A 24806-nucleotide genomic window follows, 5' to 3' on the forward strand; every position below is an offset into this window, starting at 1 on the left:
TCTTAACCTCATGCAGCTTCCATCTCAAGTCCCTCTCAAGTGATGCTTCCACCACACTGGTCTTCTATCAGGGTATCTGAATACACAAGGCTCTTCTAACCACAGGGCTTTTTTGCACTTGCTATTTTATCTGCCTGGAAAACTTTTTTTTTGGACAATGCACATGCTTCCCTGGTGGCTCACACAGTAAACAATCTGCCTGCAATGCAGGAAACCCAGGTTCTATCCCTGGGTTGGGAAGATCTCCTGGAGAAGGGAATGGCTACCCACGCCAGTATTCTTGCCCAGAGAATTCCATGGACAGAGGAGCCTGGCAGGCTACAGTCCATGGGGTCGCAAAGAGTCAGACATGACTGAGCAACTAATACTTTCACACCCCCTCACTATTATGCTTGACTCCTTTTCTTATCCTCAAGTCTCGGCAGAAATGTCCCCTCCTTTGAAAGACCTCCCCCTGATCATACCACCTAAGGAAGATCCCTCACTTGACATTGTTAATATTGATCTCTGTTCCTTCAAAGCACTTATCACAATGTTAATTATCTGACTTAACTATTTATTAGTCCCATATTATCAATACTGGATGCACATGGCAAACCAAAACTGATGCAAGGTCTTCACAAAGATTCTTACTTAACTGGTATGAAATGGACCTGGACCATTAATTTTTTTTCTAAAGCTCCTTTGGTAATTTGATTTGTCTCCAGTTAAGGTTGAGAATCAGTGCAATAGACTGTAAGCCACATGAGGGTAGGGACCACATCAGTAGTTCCTGATAAAGGCTCCCAGAATGATCCCTGCATCAACACATGTGTAAGAAAAGAAACAGCAGTTGCTTTCCAACATCAACTGTGGGTCCAGTCCAGGTGTTTCTTTATAATAAACCTCCCCTTTTCCTTGAGGTAATTTGACTAGAGCTCTATTTTTTAGAATCCGTTCTTTCTCCATCCTCAAAAACAACCAGCATCATCAAAATACAGGAGCCCTTGGTTTTCAGTGCTGGAGAGGGATGAGACATAAGCCCTATGTTATCAGGCTTCCATGTTTCAAGCTGGTAGGGCCATCTCTGCCTTCTCCAGGTGAAGGACACTAGTGAGGGGCCTGTGTAGACAGCGGGGTCTGTCTACCTACCTGTCCATGGAGAGCTGAGCGACCAGGGTGACGTCTGTGTTGTCTGAAGCAGGCTCATACTCATAGTGCAGGAAGTACAGGTGGGTTCGGTGGACGGTGAACCGCTCTCTCCGGAACTCGTAACACAAGTCATCCTCGTCCAGTTCTGAGAGCTGCTTCTGGAGCTGAAAGGTAGGAAAGAAGTCTTGGGAGTAAGAAGGAGATCCTCAAGGGGGTCGGCCTATTCTGCCCTGTCCTTCCCTGAGTTTCTTATCCACTGGACCTTGTTGATCAGCCAGTCAGAGAAGGACAGGATCCTGTCTTCATTTTCTTCTGCAATATAATCTGATTTCATAGAGGTGATGATAGAGGGCAGCTGCCTCATCATCTGAGAAGTGAGACCCTCTGAGCTGAGAGAGATGGTGGCAGCACTGACCAATGGGTAAGCAGGCACAAACTCCTTACACAAAACAAAAAACATTTTCCTTGATGACCCAGCACAAAAATTTCAAACAACTGTCAAAGAACAGTTATGAAAACCAAATTGAACAGTATCTTTGTGCAACCTGATGCTTTTCTCTCCCTAGAGCTACAGACTGAAAACTCTATACCATGTAATGAAAAGAAAAAGCAATCCCACAAACAAGAAGTCTCTTCCTTTAATTTCATCCAAGTTCAATCAGTCTCAGTACCTGCTCTTTTCTCTTTCTCCCTCTCTTCTGGTACTCTGAGATCTCTTATGTCATTAATCTGCCAGTAGGACTTCTTCACTTAGCTCTCCTATCCTCCTTCCTAACCAACTAGTGAAAGAGTGAGCTGTCCCACTAACAGGAAAGGAGGAACTTAGCATCCAACATAAACACATGCAGATCTGTAGGTTTCCAGATCTGCTGATACACAGATGTTCGATACACAATATCCCTCCCAGGCAGAGGTGACTATACCTGTTCTACAGGTGAAGAACAGAAATGAAAAAGTTAATGAACTTCGATAGTGACGGAAATCAGACCAGCGTATATGCAGCAGCAGAATTCAAGGGCTGGGAGGAGACAGGAGATAAGCTCTTGGGTGATGGGGATGTTTTATGTAGAAATCAGGGTGATGGTTATATGGGTGCACACATTTGTGAAAATACATGGGTGGATTGATCATATATGCAAATCGTATTTCAATAAAATTTATTGAAAGAAAACAGTAATCTGCCAAAGGTCACATGGTTGCTTCCAGTATTTTTTGTTACATGAGCCTTGCCCATTATATGATGATACATAGTTGAATATGGATGAAAGTTTACATGGCTAGAGTTATTAAGATTAATAGCTGAATACAACAGAACATTTTTCCAAGAAGTTGTATATATATATATATATATATACACAAACACATATATATACATTTTTTAAAAAATCTCCAAACCAACAGTGTAGTAATCAAGAAGAAAATACTTTCACTCACTTCTCTATGACCTTCTTATGATTTCTATGACTTCATATGACTTTCATATGATTTCTCTCAGTTAAGACCATTGCCTTCATAGGTTAAACCAGGGGCCCCCAAACCCTGGACCAGTATTGGTCTGTGGCTTGTTAGGAACCAGGCTGCACAGTGAGAGGTGAGTGCCTGGCGAGCAACCAAAGCTTCACTTGTGTTTACAGTGCCTCCCATCACCTCCAAATGGGACTATCTAGTTGCAGGAAAACAAGCCCAAGGCTCCCACCGATGCTATGGTATGGTGAGCTGTGTAATTGTTTCATTATCCATCACAATATAATACTACTAGAAATAAAGTACACAGAGGAGAGTGAAAAGGTTGGCTTGAAGCTCAACATTCAGAAAACAAAGATCATGGCATCTGGTCCCATCACTTCATGGGAAATAGATGGAAAAACAGTGGAAACAGTGTCAGACTTTATTTTTTGGGCTCCAAAATCACTGCAGATGCTGATTGCAGCCATGAAATTAAAAGACACTTACTCCTTGGAAGGAAAGTTATGACCAACCTTGATGGTATATTAAAAAGCAGAGACATTACTTTGCCAACCAAGGTCCATCTAGTCAAGGCTATGGTTTTTCCTGTGGTCATGTATGGATGTGAGAGTTGGACTGTGAAGAAAGCTGACCGCCAAAGAATTGATGCTTTTGAATTGTGGTGCTGGAGAAGACTCTTGAGAGTTCCTTATACTGCAAGGAGATCCAACCAGTCCATTCTAAAGGAGATCAATCCTGGGTGTTCATTGGAAGGACTGATGCTAAAGCTGAAATTGCAATACTTTGGCCACCTCATGGGACGAGTTGACTCACTGGAAAAGACTCTGATGCTGGGAAAGGTTGGGGGCGGGAGGAGAAGGGGACGACAGAGAATGAAATGGTTGGATGGCATCACCGACTCTGTGGACATGAGTTTGAGTGAACTCCGGGAGTTGGTGATGGACAGGGAGGCCTGGTGTGCTGTGATTCATGGGGTCGCAGAGAGTCGGACACAACTGAGCGACTGAACTGAACTGAACTGAAATGTAATGTGTTTGAACCATCCTGAAACCATCGCCCCATTCCTGCTCGGTCCATGGAAAAACTGTCTTCCACAAAACCAGTCCCTGGTACCAAAAACGTTGGGAACTGCTGGGTTAAACTATATTATTTCTCAAGATGTGTACTCTGACAGCTGATTGTGTTAAATGGTCCGATTTCTTCACTTGCCCCTGCCCCATATCCTGACCTTTGTCATGTGACTCTTGGTGCTGCCTACGACAGAGGCAAAGATTATTTCCCCAATCCCTGAACCTCCTTGGCTGGACTTGTGACTTGCTTTGGCAAACAGAATGGAGGGGAAGCAATGATGTCCCAATCGTCAGGGATCAGGTTCAAGAGCAAGTGCATACTTCTTGGGAAAGTGCCTGGACTGGCCTGCTGGGAGATGAGACAGATGGAAGAGAGTGGAGTCTCACTCTCATGTGAGTGAGCCCAGCCAAGGTCAGCAGAGCTGCCTCCATGAGCACTTCTCACTATTCACGCTTCTTTCTGTACACCACTGTGTTTTGAGCACTAGATGACAGATAGTGTCACTTTCATTACATGAGTCTGTCCCACACAACACAGGGTGGCTAGCCTCCTGGGCCCCAGCCCAATAAATGATTGTAGCATTCTCCAGATGACTGAGTATAACTCCAAATGCTCCCATACATTTCCAAAGGCCACTTGGATCATCAGTTGTGATCCAGTGATCTAAGAGACATGCTCAGCTTTCTTGAACATTTTTAACCTTTAGAAAGGATGCAGTCAGGGATATTCCTCAGCTTCCCAAGACCAATTTGATATCCTTGTCTATTTGAAAGTTCCCCCTATGCCAACAGGGTAACTAACTGATACAAGGCTGGAACCTAGAATTCTCCTTCTGTCTAAGGCCCTAGGAGCCAGGTGACCCCTTCTGACTGCAGGATTAAGTTCAGTGTCTCCTGGCCTACAGGACTCCTCCCTGATCCTTACATGCCCAGCAAGCTTCTAGTGGATATACTCATAGCCACTCATAGGATGTTAAGAAAGGGAACAGTGGCCAATGAAAGTGCTTCTAGAGTCACATTTTAAGAGGGTCTACCAGCAGTCCTGGTGGCTCAGAGGTTAAAGCATCTGCTTCCAATGCGGGAGACCCGGGTTTGATCCCTGGGTCGGGAAGATCCCCTGGAGAAGGAAATGGTAACCCACTCCAGTATTCTTGCCTGGAGAATCCCATGGATGGAGAAGCCTGGTAGGCTACAGTCCACGGGGTTGCAAAGAGTCGGACACGACTGAGAGACGGAATGGAATGGAACCAGCAGTCCTGGGGGATAAGTAGCCTCCATCTAGGAATTGCATGGTAGCGATGTGGTTCAGTGGCAGCTACTTCCCAAGGTCACCCCTAACCATCACAATGCTTAAAGGCTAGGATCTATAACATTGTTGTTTACCAGCCACACAGCGGGCTGCGGAGAGCCCAGCGGATATGACATTAGACATACATTAGAGTCTGGGATTCTGTACCAACCAATGCCTTCCTTGAGTTTTAATATTAATTATCAACATGGTGCTTTGCACCTCTGTCCTAACATGGACTGAGCATCTCCAGTGTGATGCTAAATCAGATGCACTGCTTTGTTTTCAGCACAGATCTCTGTTTTACAAAGGAAGAAACTGAGGCCCAGAAAGTGTGTGTCACCTGCCAATTACAGCTAGAGAGCAGCAGTCTGGACTGTGAATCCAGCCCACGGACCTTTCACACCAGGGACATCTCACGACACAATTACTTCTCTCCTGGGGGATGGATGTGAAGGTCAAATGTGCTGGTGGAAGATACCATGCTGCGTGAACAAAGCAGGCCACAAAAATGCATTTGCAGTATGATCACAACGCAGCGAAAAGACAGACCAACCAACCCCAGGCAGAAACAGACCAAAGGGAATCCATTACAATGTTAACAAAGGTTTTTCCTGAATGGAGGATTCACAGATGAATTTTATTGGCCTTGTTATACTTTTTTGTACTTAAGTAATTCCCTGCAATTTTCTCAAATGAGCTAATGCAGGTATAAGTGCTTTGTAAACTGCAGAGTGCTACACACACCTCAGAAATATTGTGATTGCATTACGCTCCTTTCCAAATCCTAATCTAGGACTGCTCACTGCTGACTGCATGGCTGATGGGATTTCAGGCTGATCCCAAGTAGAAGTCTCGAGCAGCTTGAAACCTGTCTCCTTTACATCCAGGTAATATCTCCAGGGAGATGCTGAGCTGGAGGGCAAGAGTGGTGTAGCTTTTGTTAACAGGGTCTGAATGCTACCCCCACTCCACACTCCACTCATTCAGGGAGCAGGGGGTTTCCCGACCAGCAAGTCTCAGAAACAAAAGACAGATCCCTCCTGAGATAAAATGCATTTGCTAAATTGCTTCTTTGGGCAGCCAGCTGAGGCACAGGGAAATTTGGACTCAAAGGAAAATGGCCTATAAGCCGTTTGCATTTATTTCTTCCCATCCTTAAGGACAGTGGCCTAGACTGACCCCTGAGCTGCCAGAGATGATGGCTGTCATGCCTGCGGACTCTAGAGGGATAGGAACTGTGTCCTGGGGCTCTGGCCTCTGAACTTCTGCTCAAAGTCAGGAAAAACTACATGGAGAGATTATGGGCATCAGTGGGCAATGAGGCCTGACTTTTCTGACCCTCATTTGCTATGTGACCTGGAGCAAGTCACTTCTCCCGAGAGCAGGACGAAGACTTTGGGTTGTAAGGATCATGTGCTCACCAGGCCAGGTGAGTGCTGAGAGCACTGCAGGCACTTCCTCATTAATACTCACATGGGTCAGAGACCGCCAGCCGTCCTGTTTTACAGATGAAGACGATCATCATCTGAAAGGTTTGGCCATTTGGTCAAGGTCACAGTAAATGAACACAGCAGCTGAGATTCACAACTAGTGGTATTTCCTTCAAGTTCTTGTATGTAATAAAGTCACTGCAAGGCCCTGTTCATCAACCTCTGGGTCTAATGCTAGACGGCTCAGTGACTGTAGAGTTCTGAATCATGTGTCCCCCTGGTGACAGAGATCTCTGGTGCTCAGGCTGAGAGAAGTGGCCAAGTTCAGGTTGGTAGAACGTGGGTGGATTCTGGCTACTACGGGCTCCACTTTTCAGACTGTCTTGTGCACAAGCCAGAGCACCTAGTGGAGGACGCGCCGTGGAGGCAGAGCCACAAGGTGGAAGGAGTCTGGGCCCTGGACATGGAGAAGAGCCACCTGCCAACTAGGAACACCCACTTTGTGTGAGTCAGAAAATTCCAGCCCGCCAAGCCCATTTTATAAGTAATTGTGTTCCCTTAACTAACATGCTTACTTCAACTCTCTGAGTCAGTAAGTGATGAAGACAGTGCAATAGACCAGAAGTCTCTAAGGCCACCCCTTCTTGTGACACGTGTCCTTCTGATGCCTTAGGACAACGGGTAGAAACATCGGGATAAAATAACACTCAGGAGTGTTGCTTTTCACTTTCAGCAGCCTTGATATCCATTTCTTTATCTGTCCCTCCCAGTAAGTGTATGAGACCAGGAGGGCTACCCTCTTGCCCACAGTTGACGGATAAGGAAACTGAGGCACCAGGGCTGTGCTCAGAAAAGCTGGGACCTTAACACATCTCTTGGAACCTCATTCACGGTTCTTCCCTGTGGTTTCCATGAAGCAGTTAAATTTTATTAAACCACATGGACAGGCAGAAAAAGATTACCAGTTCACTGGCTGCCTGCTGTATGTACTAATGATCAAAGTTCCAGGAACCCAAAACACTGTTTTCCAAGGAAACCAAACCATGGGCCACTTTCATTCTTTCATGGGAAGGGAGAGGCATGGGCTTAGGACCATTCAGTGAAGGTTCAGAGATGTCTGCCCAGCACTGACCAAGGCTCTGAGAAAATAAAGAAGAAAATGGCATGGTCTGCTCCCTCCCGGGTATTGCTATTAATGTGAACATCCCACACAATAAATAGGCCCTTATTTTATGCCAAGCCCCATGCTAGGAATGCGGAATGAACCCCAGTGTCTGCATTTAAATTGTTTATACAGTCTGGTTGGGGGAATAAAGAAGTGAGTTAGCAACTGTAAAAACTGTGTATTCATAATACAAAGAAAATGACGGGTGGCTGGGGAGGGAAGGGTGGTGGTGTGCTATGTGCTACACTGACCTAAGCTGCTGACCTATCTTTCCATATTTAGCCCTCATCAAGCCTACCAGGTAGGAACAGTCCTACCTGATTCCCATTTTACAGATGAGAAAACTGAGGCACAGAGTTTGAGTGGCCTGAAATCCCACAGGGAGTATTCCTACCATTTTGCATGAGGCAATGTTGCTTCAGAGCTTTCCTCTTATGTTTCATGCAAAGAGCCAGTTAGGGCAAAAGTAAAAGTAGGCAGAGGTCTGTGATAAAGATGTGGGAGGGTCAAGCACCTGGCAGGTTTGGACAGATGACGTTTGGATAGATCAGAGCCTAGGGGTGTGAAGGAGGGGTGTGTGCCTGTGGTCCAGACAGATCCTGAGAGTCTCTGGACCCTGGGCTCCTTCTTCATCCCCTCTCCTGGCCACCCAGGCAAACACTGTAATGCTTCAGCTCTGAGATTTAACCTGCCAAGGAGGATCACTGGAGGCCGGCCTTGGGCAACCTGTCATGGGACTCTGAGTGCCATCCACTCTGGGTTCCGCTGCCCACTGCGTGATGAAGGAGTCGGTGACATGCGGCTCGCATGTGAGAGCAATGATGCACTCCGGGGTTTCTCTGGGGTTTCTCGGGGATACAGCTGTTTCTACAGAACCATCTGTTCCATGGAACTGCTGTGCAGTGATGCTGTAAAGGGTTTGTAGGATCTGTTTATATGTGTCTTATTTTTAACTTCTCATTAAACCATGGTGTTGCCATTTTCTTTCCTTCTTAGTGAGTTCAGCATCTGGGTATGTGACCCTGCAGGCAGCCCATCACCCTTGTAGCATGAGGGCATTGAACTAGGAAGCCCTTATTTCAGCGATGAGGCAGAGATCTCAGAGCAGCTGGGCAGGAAGGTGCCCAGGATGAGATTTCTGGTCAACACTAGTAATGAGACCTTCTGCACCCTGCAGCCCTGCTCACATCTTACCCCCCTGAGCCCTCATCCCAGCCTGGGCTCTGTTTGTTTACTGACCATTTTATAAGTGAGAAAACTGAAGCTCATGAAAGGCAAGAGTTACATTCGAAGGCACAGTCTAGTCCTAGGGCCAGGTTTTCTGATTTTTAAGTACAGGGATCTTTCCAGAGCACCACAAATACTTTAAGACAAGGACTTGTAATAGTTAATTTGTTCGACAAAATTTATCGAGCACATACCAGGCAGTCTTTTATAGGCATAAAGATATACTGATGAATGAAACAGATAAACAGCCCCACGATCCCAGAGCTTACATTCTAGTTGGAGAGATATAACCAAAAAAATAAATAAGTCCAGAATATAATCATTGATTGGTGATAAGAGCTGCAGAGAAAATGAGAAGCAGAGCTCTGGGAGAAGGGGTGCGGGGGTTGGGGCAGGTATGACAATTTAAGATTGGGGAGTGTTTTCAGTAGTTGTAAAATGACCACTCAGCTTGACACCAATTCCAGATCTGCTGCCAACCTATCCTCTGAATTCCATTCTCTGAGCCTCCTTTTCCTCCTCTAAAAGTAATGCTAATAATAGCCACCTTGCAGGCTCATTCAGTAAGAAAAATGATACAAACTAAAAGCTGCGAGGAGGATCACTGAATGACTTGTAGTTCCTCTTATGTTAATTATGTATGTCTTTCTGGGGCTTCCCTGGAGGCTAGGTGGTAAAGAACCCTGCCTGCCAAGCAGGAGTTGCAGGTTTGATCCCTGAGTCAGGAAGATCCCCTGGAAAGGGCAACCAGCCCACTCCAGTATTCTTGCCTGAGAAATTCTATGAGCAGAGGGCCCTGGCAGGCTACAGTCCATGGGGCTGCAAGAGAGTCTGACATGACTTTGTGACTAAACAACAACAATATATTCTTTTGGCCATGTCACGTGGCATGCAGAACTTCCCCAAACAGGGATTGAACCCATGTTCTCTGCAGTGGAAGCACGGAATCTTAACCACTGGACCACCAGGGCAGTCCATCTTCTGTTAATTTTAAATAGGGATCTACATTCACTTGAGAAGCACGGTTTCAAAGTCAGGCAACCTGGTTTCCAATAATGGCCCCACCATGCAGGAATTGCTTGACTTTGAGCACCTAACTCATCTCTGAGCTTTCTTTTCTGTGAAACGTAACTTGTTAATGCCTCCCACCCTTGATTGTGGTGAAGAAGAAAGCTGCATTTCCTCTTTGGTTTCTCTGCAGAAAATCTCTAATTGTCAAAGGCCAGAAGAAACAGAGAAAGCTCTTTGAGCAGCACAGAGAGCTCTTCCAAGGCAGGAGAGAACACAGTGACTAAGGCATAGGGCATGAATACCCCAGTAGGCTTCGGCATCTCGTGTCATCACTGGGAAACTGTTACTGGTTCACTGTCGTGCTGTCTTGGGGAGGATTCTGAGTCTGGGGCTGACCCCAGATGGCTGAGTGAGGTCATCAATTAGTGATGTCTGAGAAGGCAATGGCAAGCCAATCCAGTACTCTTGCCTAGAAAATCCCATGGATGGAGGAGCCTGGTGGGCTGCAGTACGTGGGGTTGCTAAGGGTCGGATACAACTGAGCGACTTCACTTTCACTTTTCACTTTCACACATTGGAGAAGGAAATGGCAACCCACTCCAGTGTTCTTGCCTGGAGAATCCCAGGGACGGGGGAGCCTGGTGGGCTTCCGTTTATGGGGTCACACAGAGTCAAACACGACTGAAGTGACTTAGCAGCAGCAGCAGCAGCAGCTGTGGGCACGGGATAAGAAAACTCTAAGTTGGGGGCTTCCCTGGTGGCTCAGTAGTAAAGAATCTGCCTGCTAATGCAGGAGACACAGGTTTGATCCCCAGTCAGGGAAGATCCCACATGCCTTGGAGCAACTAAGCCTGTGTACAACTATTGAGCCTGTACTCTAGAGCCTGGGAGCTGAAACTACAGAGCCCATGTGCCACAAATGCTGAAGCCCGCATGTCCTAGAGCCTGAGCTCCACAACAAGAAAAGCCATTGCAATGAGAAGCCTGCACACTGCAACTAGAGAGTAGCCCCTGCTCAGTGCAACGAGAGAAAAATCCAAGCAGCAGTGAAGGCGCAGCAAAGCCAAAATAAATAAAGAAATAAAAGAAAACTCTGTTTGCTGACACTGTCTATTGACTTACAATTACATATAAATGTGAAAACTCAGTGATGTCCAGTCTTCTTGTTTTTGTTTTTTATTTCACTCCTTGGATATTATGTTTCATAATTTAACTTCTAACATGACAGTGGATAATTATTTTACCATTGGACTTTGACCGTTGGATTCTCTTTCTTTTTTGGCTGCTAGAGGAAGGATGCACAGGGTGGTGAGCCCAGAAAGGGCTATTCTGAAGCTGATGAACTCAAAGTGACAGCTGTCAGAATGAAATCTGCAGAATAAGCAGCAAACAGTCCGAGGCCATTTCCTGCCAGGATAAACAGCATCTTCCCTCCTCTGGCCAATTCCTGCCCAGTGCAACCTTAGTCACTGAAAACTGTACATTGAGTTTGGTACACTTTGGTTACTAAGGAAGGGCATGTACTTCCCAGCCAAATTGGAAAGTATAAAACATCTATAACAATACATATTTTAATGGCCTTGCATTTAAAAAGGTGAGTTTCTTTTATCTGGAAAAAAATCCCTGAGGTGGAGCAAGGCACTCTTGATGATAAAAGCAGCCTGCTATAAATACAGTGCCTGGGGAAGAGCTACATGCTCCTGGATAACACACTGTATGGAGGCGACACTATCTGCCCAGCTGTTGGGGACCACAGGGGATGTCCTTATTTTTCACTGCTCCAAAGGACAGCACTCAGATTAATGGATTATTTCCAGAAGCGGGGATTTCAACTCAACATGAGGAAGAATGGGTTAGCATCTGGAGCTTTCTAACAGCGCAGTAAGCTGTTGGAGATGGTGGGCCCCCTGTCTTTGGGAAGATTCCAGCAGAAGCCAGATGCGAGTCTGTTAGAGATGCTGTAGAAGGATTTTTGCATGGATTAGGGGGTGGAGAATATCCATGATTATCCAGCTGTGTTCTGAGGAGTCCCAGGGTTTCTTGGCTATGCTTGAGGGGCTGGGTTGCTGAGGAAAGGGGAGAGAAATGCTAATATGTAAAATTCTAGCCTCCATTGTGACTTCAATCAAATTATAGTAACTAAAGCCAAGTGAATGCTTATTGCATTACACAGATTAATTTACTGGTTCCAGGAAGAGATGCCCAGACAAACTACGGGACAGGAGTGACTGCGCCCCATTAGCTACTGTCATTCTACACCACATGTGGAGCCTGAGCTCTTCCAAACAAAATCATCTTGCTTTGGAGCAAGAACCTCAGAGGCTGGAAGATGGGGTCTACTGTTTACTGAAGGGTTGGATCCCCAACTTCCTGAATTTATGCTCCTTCCCTCCTCCTGTTTTTCCTTTATCTTTCCCTCTCTCTTTCTGGCACCAAGACCAACCAAATGGCCTCTTCCTTCCTGCCCAAATTCTCTTAATTGCAGGGAAATCTACCTGGGATTGTTTGAACCAGAGCAAATGTGACAGTCCCCGCCCATGCTTTATACACAGAGATGTAGGTTCATCTCTCTACTAGGCCTTCCTAGAAAAAAAAAAAAATCTTAAAGACCCCAAACCCATTTGTGTAACAACATATTATGATCAGGCAGGCGGTCTGTAAAAAACCCCATCTCAATGAATATCGTGTTCTGGGTGCTGAGCCCTATTTTTGGTGATTTAACATAAATTATCTGTGAGACACTATGACAAAGGCATCATTGCCTGCAGTTACTTATCAGATGATGAACCCGAGGCTTAGAGCATCCATGTGACCTCTCTGAGTTTCCTGTGTCTACTGAATGAGCGGCCTGGAATGACCAGAGCTTATCATCATCACCTTCTCCATGAAGGAATAATAATAACACAAAATTGAACTTGCGCTGTCCCCTGTGTGCTCATGTTGGCATTGCTAGAGGCAGAGTGCCATGCCCTGTTCACCTCTGGTCCCCACTGACCATGCTGCTCCCTCCACCCTCCACACCTTCTCACTCCTCCTTATTCATCCTTTGAATCCCACCTCCTCCAGGAAGTCCTCCCTGATGCACCTTCTCTCCTCTTCTTGTGTGCTCTCAAAGTACCACACTGTCCCGGCACTTCTCACACTGATGACAACCTCCTGCCTGTCTGCACTCCTCACTAGACAAGCACTGTGAGAGTTGGGCTTCAATCTGCACTGCCGCTCCAGATCACTGGCCCTATGGCTGGTGACTGTTTGAATGATTATCTGCTGAGTGGATGAACGTGTCTTGAGACTTGGCACCTGCCACTGGAGCCCTTTTCCATCTGGGATCCGCTGTTCAATGGAGAGGTCCCTGACTTCCTCTCTTTAAGAGGACCACTATCAGTACGTTTCTCATGGCTCCAATGACCTCTTCCCAGAACTGAGAGCAGTCGGCTTTGGGCAAGATCCAAAGTCTTACCCTTTTCCTCTGGCAGTGTTTGCAGATAACACTGGGCAGGTGGCAAGGGACCAGGGGTGTAGAGATGTGGTTCCAGGCTGTATGTTACAGACTCCTGTTCTAGCCCCTCTCACTTTGGGCCGGCCGGGCTGGAGGTGGCTGACTGAAGCAGGCCACAGGGACCTGCCGTCTCAGTTTATGGGTACTGGCTGCACTTGCTCCCCTGTTCTCAGTGCCCACAAAACACTCCATCTGGCCTCTGTGTCCCCACTGCCGTTGCCTGTGCTCAGAGCCCCACCGCCGTCTTTTTTGCCTGGGATGCAGCAATGTCCTCTAACTAGGCTCCCTGCTTCTGGTCTAGACCCTTCCATTCTATTCTCCACACAGAGCAACTTTTCTCAGATGTACACTTGACCATGCTTAAAGCCCTCTGGTGACTCTTCATGGTCAACAGGATTAAATTTAAATGCCCAAGCATAGCCAAGGCCCTGCAAGGGTCAGCTTCATTCTCTGCCCTTCTCCCGATATGTCTCTGCTCCAGTAGAGAAACCACTAGCATGTTCTTTGCAAAGTCTCTACTTCTTGGCTCTTCAGGTCTGGTCCTTCATTCTGCTCTTTCTGTAAATATTTATTGAGTGTTCATTACGTGCTTGCTGCTATGCTAGGGGAGGGCACCCCAGAGGTGAATGGTTCAGGTAGAGTGTCTAACAGTCTTATACTTGGGGGGAAAATAGGGGAAATGACATGAATAAAGTAATTGTGGACAGCATGCATGTGCCGATGAAAGGAAAACAGGGCACCTCACAGAGAATGATGTAAAGGGTTACCTGAGGCTGGGACAGGCCGGGTGCGCCAGGACTTGAGAAGCAAGTGCAAAGGCCCTGAGGAGGGTGGTGGAAGGAACACAGAGGTGGTGGGTGTGGGCTCAGTGTCGAGGGGAGAGTTTTGGGGGGGACAGTTGGGGTGAGCCTTAGAGAAGGCCGCTCTCCCCATACCCGGGCAGACTGTCCTCGTGCAACCTCTGACACCATCACGTGGTGGGCACCATCTCCAGGGCCTGGAGCAGCCTCAATTTCAACCGTGGTGCCTGCATGGCACCTGGCAGGTGGCCAGCTCTCATAAGTGCTTATTCACCAAGTAAATGCAGTCACAGATTCCAAGAAGAACCACAGAAGATTTCTCCCCTCTGATGATCCACCAGGGGAGACTGGTGTAGGAAGGGCTGGTGAGTCACTGTTAAAGGCAGTTCCACTTCGTAAGGCATTGAGCAGCACTCCACGGGAACTCACCCCTACAGAGATTAACGGATGACATCACCCTGCAAGGCTTTGTATTTGAGCCTCTTCCACGGAAGAGAAAAAAAAAAAGGGAGCACGAGAACAGTTTATATTTAATGTTTGGGGGAAAAGTGCTGAATGGGCACTCAAATATTGATGATGATAACAAATTCTGACTTGAGTGAAAAGAACGGAAGAAAAACCCAGAATAACACAGTGTTTGTGGAGACCTCTAAGGGCGTCCCAGAGTCTGAGATGGAGGTCAAGAGCTTAATGGGTTTGTTTCCTCTCTGGTGAGTGGAAAAGAAGGGCAGACGCTGAGGAAGGCACGGAAGGTGACTAGAGAGAGGGTGGAGACTGAGGGGATGATGCTGTGACCTGGGGGTAAGTGACAGGGAGCAGGGGTGGCCGCGGTACTGGTCATCCCGATAAAGGGCCAGGTAGGTGTATGCTGGCAGAGCTTCCCGCTCTGCCCTGCCCGTCACCCGCCACTCGCCACTAGAGCCTAAAAGAATTCTCCTGACATCCAAGAATACAAACAACAGTAGTAAGACAAAATCCTGACTCTCTAACCCTCTTCCAGCATCCTTCTGGCCTGCCTCCTGCTTCCCCCGCTGCTCGGCATCTCCTGCTCTCCACCTTTCCTATCAGCCCCTGGGCACACGGTCCATCCTTTCGGTCCTCACAGCAAACCTGCCTGGCCTCAGGACATCTGTGCCAGCAACTTCATCCACCTGGAATACGATTCCTTTGCTGTTCTTTTTTCCCTTTCCAACTTTACTGCAGTGTGTGTATGTTTAGTTACTCAGTCATGTCCGACTCTTTGTGACCCTTTGAACTATAGCCCGCCAGGCTCCTGTCCATGGGATTTTCGAGGCAAGAATACTGGAGTGGGTTGTCCTTTCCTCGTCCAGGGGATCTTTCTGACCCAGGGATCAAACTCACATCTCCTGTGTCTCCTGCATTGCAGGTGGATTCTTTACCCACTGAACCATCATGGAGAAGCCTTACTGCAGTATAGTTGGTATACAAAAAATGATACATAATGAAAACAATCTAGTGAGTTTGGCTATATTTATGTACTCATGTTACTATCACAACGTTTAAGGTATTAAAGATAACCATCACCTCCAAAAGTTCCTTGGTTTTTCATGTGTGTGTGTGTGCGTGTGTGTGGTAAGATCACTTAACACGAAACCTACACTCCTAAATATATTTGTAGAGGGCATCTCTGGAAGTAACTGCACCTTTATAGTCCCTGAACATCAACTCCTCACGACCTCCTCTCCCCAACCCCTGGTAGCCACCATTCTGTTGTCAGCATCAATATGGTGGGACTAGTTCAGAAGCCTCATAATGAGAACTTGTGCAGTATCTGTCCTTCTGTGACTGATTCATTCATTAGCACCATGTCTTCCAGGTTCATCCATGTTGTCACAAATGATAATACTGGCCTCATTTCTAAAGTGGAACAATATTCATGGTAAACGTATATACAGCATTTTCCTTATCCATTCACCTGCCAATGGATACTTAGGTTGTTTTCATAGCTTGGTTATTAAGAATACTGCAACACTGAACATGGAAATGCAGATACTGCTCCAGGATCCTTATTTCAATTTACTTTAGGACATATGCCCAGAAGTAGGACTGCTGGATCATATGACAGTTCTACTATTATTATTATTATTTTTTGAGGAACCTTCATACTGTTTTTCATAGCAGCTACAGCATTTTACATTCTACCAACAGTGGACAAGGTTTCAACTTCTCCGTGTCTTTGCCAACTCTTATTATCTTTTGTTAACAGCCTTCCTGACAGGTGTGAGGAGGTACCGCCTCCTTGTGTGACTTTGACTTGTATTCCCCTGATCCTGTGCTCTTCCACAGCTGTCTCTTTCTTGAACTTGAATCACAGATAAAATGTCACCTCCTCAGAAGTCCTCCTTGACTTCATATGTCATTATGTAACACATGCCACTGGCTGATAATTTTTCCTGATAGCTTGCCTAGTTATTGTGTCTTCCCTACTAAAATATTAACATCAGCACTGTGAGAGCAGGGATCATTGTCCTGTGAATGAATCCTCAGTGCTCAGAATAAGAAGGCTTGTTGACTGACTGAATGAACCAGTTACTCATGTGTTTAATACTAAGGGTCAAGGAAAGGACAGGGAGCAAATATTTATCAAGCACCTAACACAGGGCAAAGATTGAAGGCAGGAGGAGAAGAGGACAACAGAGAATGAGATGGCTGGAAGGCATCACTGACTCAAGGGACATGAGTTTGAGCAAATTCCTGGAGATGGTGAAGGACAGGGAACCCTGGCGTGCTGCAGTCCATGGGGTCACAAAGAGCTGGACATAGCAACCGCACAACAGCAGCAACATAGGGCAGATGCTGACTGCGATGGATTACACAGTTTCTCAGTCTCAGAATAGCCCTATGACAGTTTTTCTTGTCTCTATGTGACAGACGAGGAAACTGAAGCTCAGAGAGATTAAGTAACTTGCCTGAGATCACAGAAGTGGAAATCAGAAGGGGTTAAAGCCCAACCAGGCCAAGCTGATTCCACACACCCTGCCTTTTCCAATATAATAAGCTGCTTCCCCACATCCTGCTCCTTAGAGCTTCAAATCAGTCTCAACTTTGCTCCTACATGCTGTGTGACCATGAGCAAACTGTGTACCTCTCTGTGTCTAAAATGTCTTCAACTCTAATTGGAAAAAAAAAAAGGTTTCTATGAGCATCAAATAAGATATACAAAGAAATGATAAACAGTGAAGAACAGGATAATACAGTAGATGCCAGCTATGTCTGTGATCTAGCTGTGAAAATATATTGTGCCCATGTACTGACCCTGAATCCTGGGCCTCCCATCTGGGTGCCATGTCCACAAAGCCCTCAGAGTCCCCGGGTGTGGAGAGACCCTTTGCCTGTTGTTTCACTGAGTTTTTTCTCACGCTGATCCCTCTGCTTGGCAGCTCCCTTCTGACTTCACCTGGTCTAGGCATGCATATCCCCTCGGTATCCACAGAGATGAGCATGGAAGTGACCTACCGATGTCTGTCCGCCCCTCCCCGCCACCGCCCTGCTCCCCACTCCAAGGTGGGGATGGCACCTGGTTCCTCCTGGGCTTGCCCTGAGACTGGCACAGAGCCAAGCACTAGAGGTCCTTGGCAGACCAGCAGAGAGGCCAGCCCTGCCGGCGTGGCCGAGCCCTGGGGCCACTCACGTTTTCACTGTTGACGTCAGCCTCGCTGGGGCAGCCGAACAGCTCCCGTCGCAGGAGGTTCCCGTCATACTCCAGGAAGGTCAGGTAGAGGTTGCGGAAAAACTCCACGTGCTTGTTCTTCACCCGCAGCTTCTTGGGGGAGTTCCAGTGAATGACCTGGTGGGCAACAAAGACAGTCAGGCCAGGAGGACCTGTGCTTGTGGGCAGCACGGCTGGACACTTGTCTAAGCACTATCTGGGGGCCTTCCCATTCATCCATCCCCCCACCCATCATCCATCCATCCATTCATCATTCAGCATTTATGGTCCAGGGGTCAAGAGCCAGGGTGCCTGGAGTCAAATCCTGGCTCTGCCCTAGGTAGTGGTTTAATCTTGGGCAGACTGCTGAATCTCTCTGTGCCTCAGTTTCCTCATCTGTGAAACTGAATAGTAACAGCTCCAGCTGAGATCAGTCTTTTAAGCTTTTGCCTCTCAGCTCCAAACCTGCTTTGTGACGCTGAAGCCAGGACTCTGCAAACCCTACTTCTGCTCTGCCAGCCACTTCCTATTCATGAGAGGGAGACAAAGTCAGGAGGGGGAAAAAGAAAGACTTGCCGATCCTTTTGCTTCCTGTCCCTATGTCCTTTCTCCACACCAGCTGTGGCACCTCCTTCCTTCAGCAGCAGCTAAACCCACTCTGCGGTTTTTCCAAAACTCAGACCCCGCTTCATGGTCCTCTGTCCCCGCCTGGTGCTGCTGGCTCGGGAGCTGCCTGCAGACCCCACCTCGGAGTGTGGCTTCCAGCCCCGAGCTGGACTAATTGCCACCTCTTCCCTCTGTTGCTTCAGCTCCAGGGGTGGGAACTGCTTCCTGCAATTTTCTATTTTTGCTTTTATAGTTACCATGTGAACTCTTTACATCTAGTTATCATTTTTAAAGATTAAATTCTCTGTTCAAATAATTGGTATGGTTTTTGCCTCCAGCCAGGACTGACGGATGCACTGTCTCCCAGAGCTGCTGGGGAAAATCAACTCATTAATACAAAGCATGGAAGTACTGCCTGGCACAGGACGAGTGCTCAGTACATGTGGGCTCTATTAAGTGCCTACAGTATACGGAGTTGGGAGATGGCAGAGGCCCCTGCTGGCAGTGCCCATCTGTGGCCTGCTGGGGAGATAGGTCCCCAAACAGGTAATAGGAGGTGATCACGGAGGGAGGATCAAGAAGAAACGGCATCTCTGGAAGCTCAGAGAATCATCTCCTAGAAGGAGACTTAGCCCTTGCCACCAGCTGGGGCTTGAAGGGTGGAAAGGGGGAGACTCTCCTAAGATATGCCCAATCGGGGCAGAAGGAGGTCCCGGGCCAGACATTAAAATAATTGCATGCGAGCTGGTGACACTCACACCCAGTGGGGATCATGTCTTTGCTTGAAAGATGCCGGTGCTTGCCAAGTGCTGAGCCAGCAGGAAGGCTGATGGATATGCATCTGATCCAGGAAATCTGAGATTCTTCATCAGGGAGAAACTTTAACTAAAGGGGAAGTCAGGGCCAGCCTGTGAGCCTCCCAACAAACAAATCGTAACTTTGCATTTACAAACCTGCTGGAAACTCTGGAGACACTGTGTCCTTAAACGCTCCAAATGAGCGCATGTGAATCCCACTATCCATTTCACAAAGATGGTACTTTGACCTGCCCATATTTCGTAGCAGTCAGGTTGCAGAGCTGAGACACAAACCCAGCTCTGAACCCCAAACCCCAGGTTCCTGAGTGCTATTGTGTTCAGTGTCAATGGCTAAGAGCTTTACAGGTATGGAGAGGGAAACCTGCAGAGGAGAGATGGTTTGCTCACAATCACGTGGTGAGTTTGGACCAGGCCAGGGCTGGGAAGAGGACACAGGCCTCCTGGTGCTCCCCCACCGCCTCCCACCCTCCACTTACTCCAGGCCATCTCTTATCCCATTATGCTTCATTGTGCTGTGTCTGCCCATGGATCTAGATGTGTATCATCTAAGGCAAAATATGAGGTTATGTAAAAAGCAGCGGAAGTTAAAGGAAGGTAAAGGGAGAAGATGGTGGGTTACTAGCAGGCCATGGGGGTTTTAGAAAACCCTAGGAACTTCGCTCAGACGGTAAAGAATCCGCCTGCAGTGCAGGAGACCTGGGTTCAATCTCTGGGTCAGGAAGATTCCCTGGAGAAGGGAATGGCTACCCATTCAAGTATTCTTGCTTGGAGAATCCCACGGACAGTGTAGCCAAGTGGGTTGTGGTCCATGGGGTCCCAAAGAGTCGGACGTGACTGAGCAACTAAGCACGCTTGAACCTGGCTGCCCTGTGATAGGTAAATGCACTCAAAGTCTATTAATATGTATTCAGATTTACCTTTGCCACCTAGGATTTAATCATCAGAACATAGAGTACTCCATTCCCCTTTGCTAGGCTCTATAGAAGTAAGTAAAATATCTATTGTTTACCTAACACTGATTATACGCTAGACATAGGCCAGGGCTGCTGGTGTGTGTGTGTAAACTTTCACAATCAGTCCTCAAAACAATCTGGCAATTTTTTCTGTTATCATTCTTATTTTACAGGCAATAATCCTGAGAGTCTCTCAGTAAGTAGCAAATCCTAATTCTAAATTGGGTCTTACTCCCAAATCTTTTTCTACCACATCATTCATTCATTCAAAAAAATATTAGAATAAGCAATAACTCTGTGCCGGGTACTGACAGGGTCTGTGACTGCAGTGTGTGCATGTTCTAAGTCACTTCAGTTGTGTCTGACTCTTTGTGACCCCATGGACTGTAGCCCTCGACTCCATGGGATTCTCCAAGCAAGAATACTGGAGTGGGTTGACATGCCCTCCGCCAGGGGAATCTTCCAAACCCAGGGATGGAACTCATGTTTCTTAGGTCTTCTGCATTGGTTGCAGTGATGTACTCAAAAGATCAAAGTTCTATTTCTGGAATTTACAACTGAGGGGAAGAGGCAGATATTACATAACCATCCATTAAGTATGACGCGTGCTTTTTAAAGAGATGGTAAAGAGAGGCTGTTGGTGGTCGTTTTGGGGCTGGGTCACTGCAAATTTAGAGAAACTAAGACACGGAAGGAGAAAGGAACTTGCCCAGAGTCACAGCAGAGGGAGAAGCGGTGCCCAGCTCTGCCTCCCAGGCCACCGCTCCTGCCACAAGGTCATGCGTCTGCTTCTGAGACTCCGACTCAGGATGAGTATTTCTGATAATTCTGATCAGCACATGTCTGACTACTGAGAAACGTCATTTCCTGGTCCCTTGAGGGATAGAATCACCCATCATCACTGGCTCAGGGGCAGCAAGTTGGTGGTGTTGATGGTATACACTGATGAGCTTTCACATATGGGAGAAACTGACACTGGGAATGTGCCCCAAAAACATTTTTGCAAGAAGCCGGTAAGTACTTCTGAGACTCTGAAAACCAATCTTAACTTATTCTGCTTGCTGGGACATATTAGCACAATAATAATAAAAATATTATTAATATTAGCAGCCAACAAATATTGGATGTTTGCTATGTGCCAAGCACTGCTCTGGACACTTCACTTTTCATAGCTCATTGATCCTTTACTTAATACTACAAGTGATATTCTCACAATCCCATCTTTTTTTTTTTCTAATTTATTTATTTTAATTGGAGGCTAATTATTTTACAATATTGTATTGGTTTTGCCATACATTGACATGAATCTGCCCTGGGTGTACATGTGTTCCCCATCCTGAACCCCCCTCCCACCTCCCTCCCCATCCCATCCCTCAGGGTCATCCCAGTGAACCAGCCCCGAGCACCCTGTATCATGCATCGAACCTGGAATGGTGATTCATTTCACATATGATAATATACATGTTTCAATGCCATTCTCCCAAATCATCCCACCCTTGCCCTCTCCCACAGAGTCCAAAAGACTGTTCTATACACCTGTGTCTCTTTTGCTGTCTCGTATACAAAGTTATCATTACCATCTTTCTAAATTCCATATATATGTGTTAGTATATTGTATTGGTGTTTTTCTTTCTGGCTTACTTCACTCTGTATAATTGGCTCCAGTTTCATCCACCTCATTAGAACTGATTCAAATGTACTCTTTTTAATTGCTGAGTAATACTCCATTGTGTATATGTACCAAAGCTTTCTTCTCCCTTCGTCTGCAGATGGACATCTAGGTTGCTTCCATGTCCTGGCTATTATCAACAGTGCTGCGATGAACACTGGAGTACATGTGCCATCTTACAGGTATGGGAAGTTCAGCAAATCTCCCCGAGAAACATAGCTAGAGAGTGGGAGATGCAGGATTCAAACCCAAAGAGGTAGAGACATTAAGAATCTGTCTCTCTTATTTCTCCCATGCAATCATCAAATGACTGATTATAGCAATGAACTCTATCTCCAGGAGAAAAGAACTTTCTGGTATTTCTTGAACATGTCTTCCATGACTCAGTACCTTTGCATGTGCCCCCCGCCCCCCAAATATCCTTATTTCTTCTCTGCACGCCTGCTTATCCTTCATGGACGAGCTCAAATGCACCTCTTCTGTAATTCTCTCCTTGACGACTCATGTTAGAAGGTTGCCTCTGAGCAGTCTTTCTCTCTTCCCTATTTTTCATTCCTAACATTGATTTTGCCTGTAATTACAATGTCTCTAGCCCCATTGAGTGGCTCAAGATTCATTCAAGATCCAGCTAATCATGATGATTCTACTCTGATTTTCCAGATTTCCTTGCTGCTAGGTGAGGCCATGTGGCCCAGGATTCTTCAGAAAGAGATGACAAAGCATATATTTGATTTCTTAGTCATAAGGTTCAGATAAGATATCATTCTCCCACCCCACTCACCTTTCTGTTGTGAATAGAGATGTGAAGATTGGCACCATGACAGCCATTCTGTGACTGTGAGGTCAGCACACTGCTAATCTACAAACCAATTCTATAGTTGCTTACACCAGAACTCTTAGGCAAGAAATTCAAACTCCCGATTTTATTTTTGCTGCTGCTGCTGCTGCGTCACTTCAGTCGTGTCCAACTCTGTGTGACCCCATAGACAGAAGCCCACCAGGGTCCCCCGTCCCTGGGATTCTCCAGGCAAGAACACTGGAGTGGGTTGCCATTTCCTTCTCCAATGTGTGAAAGTAAAAAGTGAAAGTGAAGTCGCTTAGTCGTGTCCGACCCTTAGCGACCCCAGGGACTGCAGCCTACCAGGCTCCTCCATCCATGGGATTTTCTAGGCAAGAGTACTGGAGTGGCTTGCCATTGCCTTCTCCGATTTTATTTTTAGCCACTACAAATTGGGTTTTCTAATTTTCATTGTGAGCTGAGCATTCCTAATATAACACCAAGGCAGTTGTTGGGTCCTTCCTTAATGCTCTTATATTTAATTCTATTAGAGAACTCATTGTATGCTCTTGTAATTATTTATTTACATTCCTGCACCTGGCAGCATTGGAATAGGAATTTCTGAACCAGCAGGGACCATGACTTATTATTCTTCCTGAGTGCCATACAGCCTGCCAGGTAGTTAGTATTCAATAGTTGCAATTTCATTTAAGAATGGAAATCATGATGATGACATTCTCAATAATCCTCATTTTCTGTCTGTCTACAGCAAATCAGTTATAAAAGCCCTATTCATGTGGGCTTTAGGATGGAGAAACATAGTCCCCTTTTTGTCTAAGGACCAAACAGCTTGCCATTTTCTCTTGAAGGAGTTTAAGCTCCTCTGTACTTCCCTTGTCTGGTATTTCAAGGACAATGGTCTCACAAGTTCCTTTCCTTGTCATCTTCAGGATTATGATGCATGCTAGAAAAGAACAAGACACACAGCTTATCCGAATCCCAGCTCCAGCTCTTATCTGCAAGATGGCTTGGACATGGCTGCCTAGGATCATGAAGACAGTCCCTCATCTATAAAGGGACTAAGAGCAACTGCCTTGCAGTGTGTGGTCAAGACCAGGACTGATGGATTGATGGGCATGAAGGCATTTCACTTGTGCTTATTAAATTACAAAATAAATCTGGTTATAGACTTCATGAAACAGCCACCTTATCAACTAGGAAGGCTGGATGAAAACAGGAAAGCAAAGAGGAATAAGCAATAAGAATTAAGAGGATAAACTGCAGGTTGAGGGAGCCAGGGGCAGAATGGTAGGATGCATACAGACAACGCAGCCCAGAGGAGGGTCCTCCTGGAGGAATCTCAAGAAGGGGCTATGCAGGAAGGCAGACACTGAGGTGGATTTAACTCCTTGGGCAGAGACTGGAGAGTGTTAAAAGGCAGGGGAGAGAGGCAAATGTTAGCTTTGCTTTTCCCAACTCTGTCACCCAAACAGCTTAACGTATCTGCACCTCTGTTTTCCAATCTGTTAAAAGGAATTATCAATAACAACATGTGCTTCAGAGGATCAGTGAGACAAGAAATGGAAAGATGTCCGCTGTGGAGCCTGAAACAGACCAGCACTCAGTGTGCAGGAATATATGTGATCTGTCCCCATGGGATTGTCTTTAAAGTGATGCTGACCCTCAGGCTGTACTTAAACCTAGACTGTTGGTTCTGCGGATGCAAGACCTGTGCTTGTCCATCTCTGCACACACAGTGACAGGCTTGGTCAGTGTTTCCTGACTGCCATGGAATCCACTTCGATTTCCCGCTCCCCAACTATCAGCTGCTACAGATTCTATTCCAGTTCTCTCCCTTCTCTTTTCTCATTCCAGACAAGTGCCAGGTAGCTGCTATTACATAAAAACGGTGTCTCTCTTACTCAAGACTATAAGCCATAGATCCTCTGTGACCCTCTGCCTCCTTTTACAAAGGCTCCTCTTGTTCCTTGGTTTTCACAAGTTGTAGAAAAAAACTCTTCCCAGACAAAAATGCATCATTACCCAGGAAAGGGGAAGAAAGACCAAACTCAGTGATTATTTAGCTCCCTCATCTGGAAAATGTAGACACTTAGGCCAGGGCATGCATCTGGGGCCTGTCTTACAGCTGATCATGTCTAGTCTGTCATCAGTAACATTTCCAATTTTTCCCTGCCTGAGGTGGTTAGAGGTTGAGGAGAGG

At 46.4% G+C, this 24806-nt stretch overlaps 1 protein-coding gene across 6 annotated transcripts in view; it reads right to left on the reverse strand.

The window, feature by feature from the left end:
* Positions 1-24806, reverse strand: part of LARGE1 (LARGE xylosyl- and glucuronyltransferase 1) — a 612983-nt gene that overhangs the window by 40850 nt on the left and 547327 nt on the right. For all 6 annotated transcript variants that reach the window (XM_055396700.2, XM_088837172.1, XM_055396699.2 and 3 more), the window contains exons 10-11: positions 17744-17899; positions 1132-1295 (exon numbers count right to left, since the gene is read on the reverse strand). In XM_055396700.2, coding sequence (XP_055252675.1) covers positions 1132-1295; positions 17744-17899 — 320 coding nt within the window. The remainder of the gene's footprint in view (positions 1-1131; positions 1296-17743; positions 17900-24806) is intronic.

This window comes from Moschus berezovskii, chromosome 6 (genome assembly GCF_049115385.1).
Source record: "Moschus berezovskii isolate FMDL1 chromosome 6, NW_MosBer_1.0, whole genome shotgun sequence".
NCBI classification, from domain to species: Eukaryota; Metazoa; Chordata; class Mammalia; order Artiodactyla; family Moschidae; genus Moschus; species Moschus berezovskii.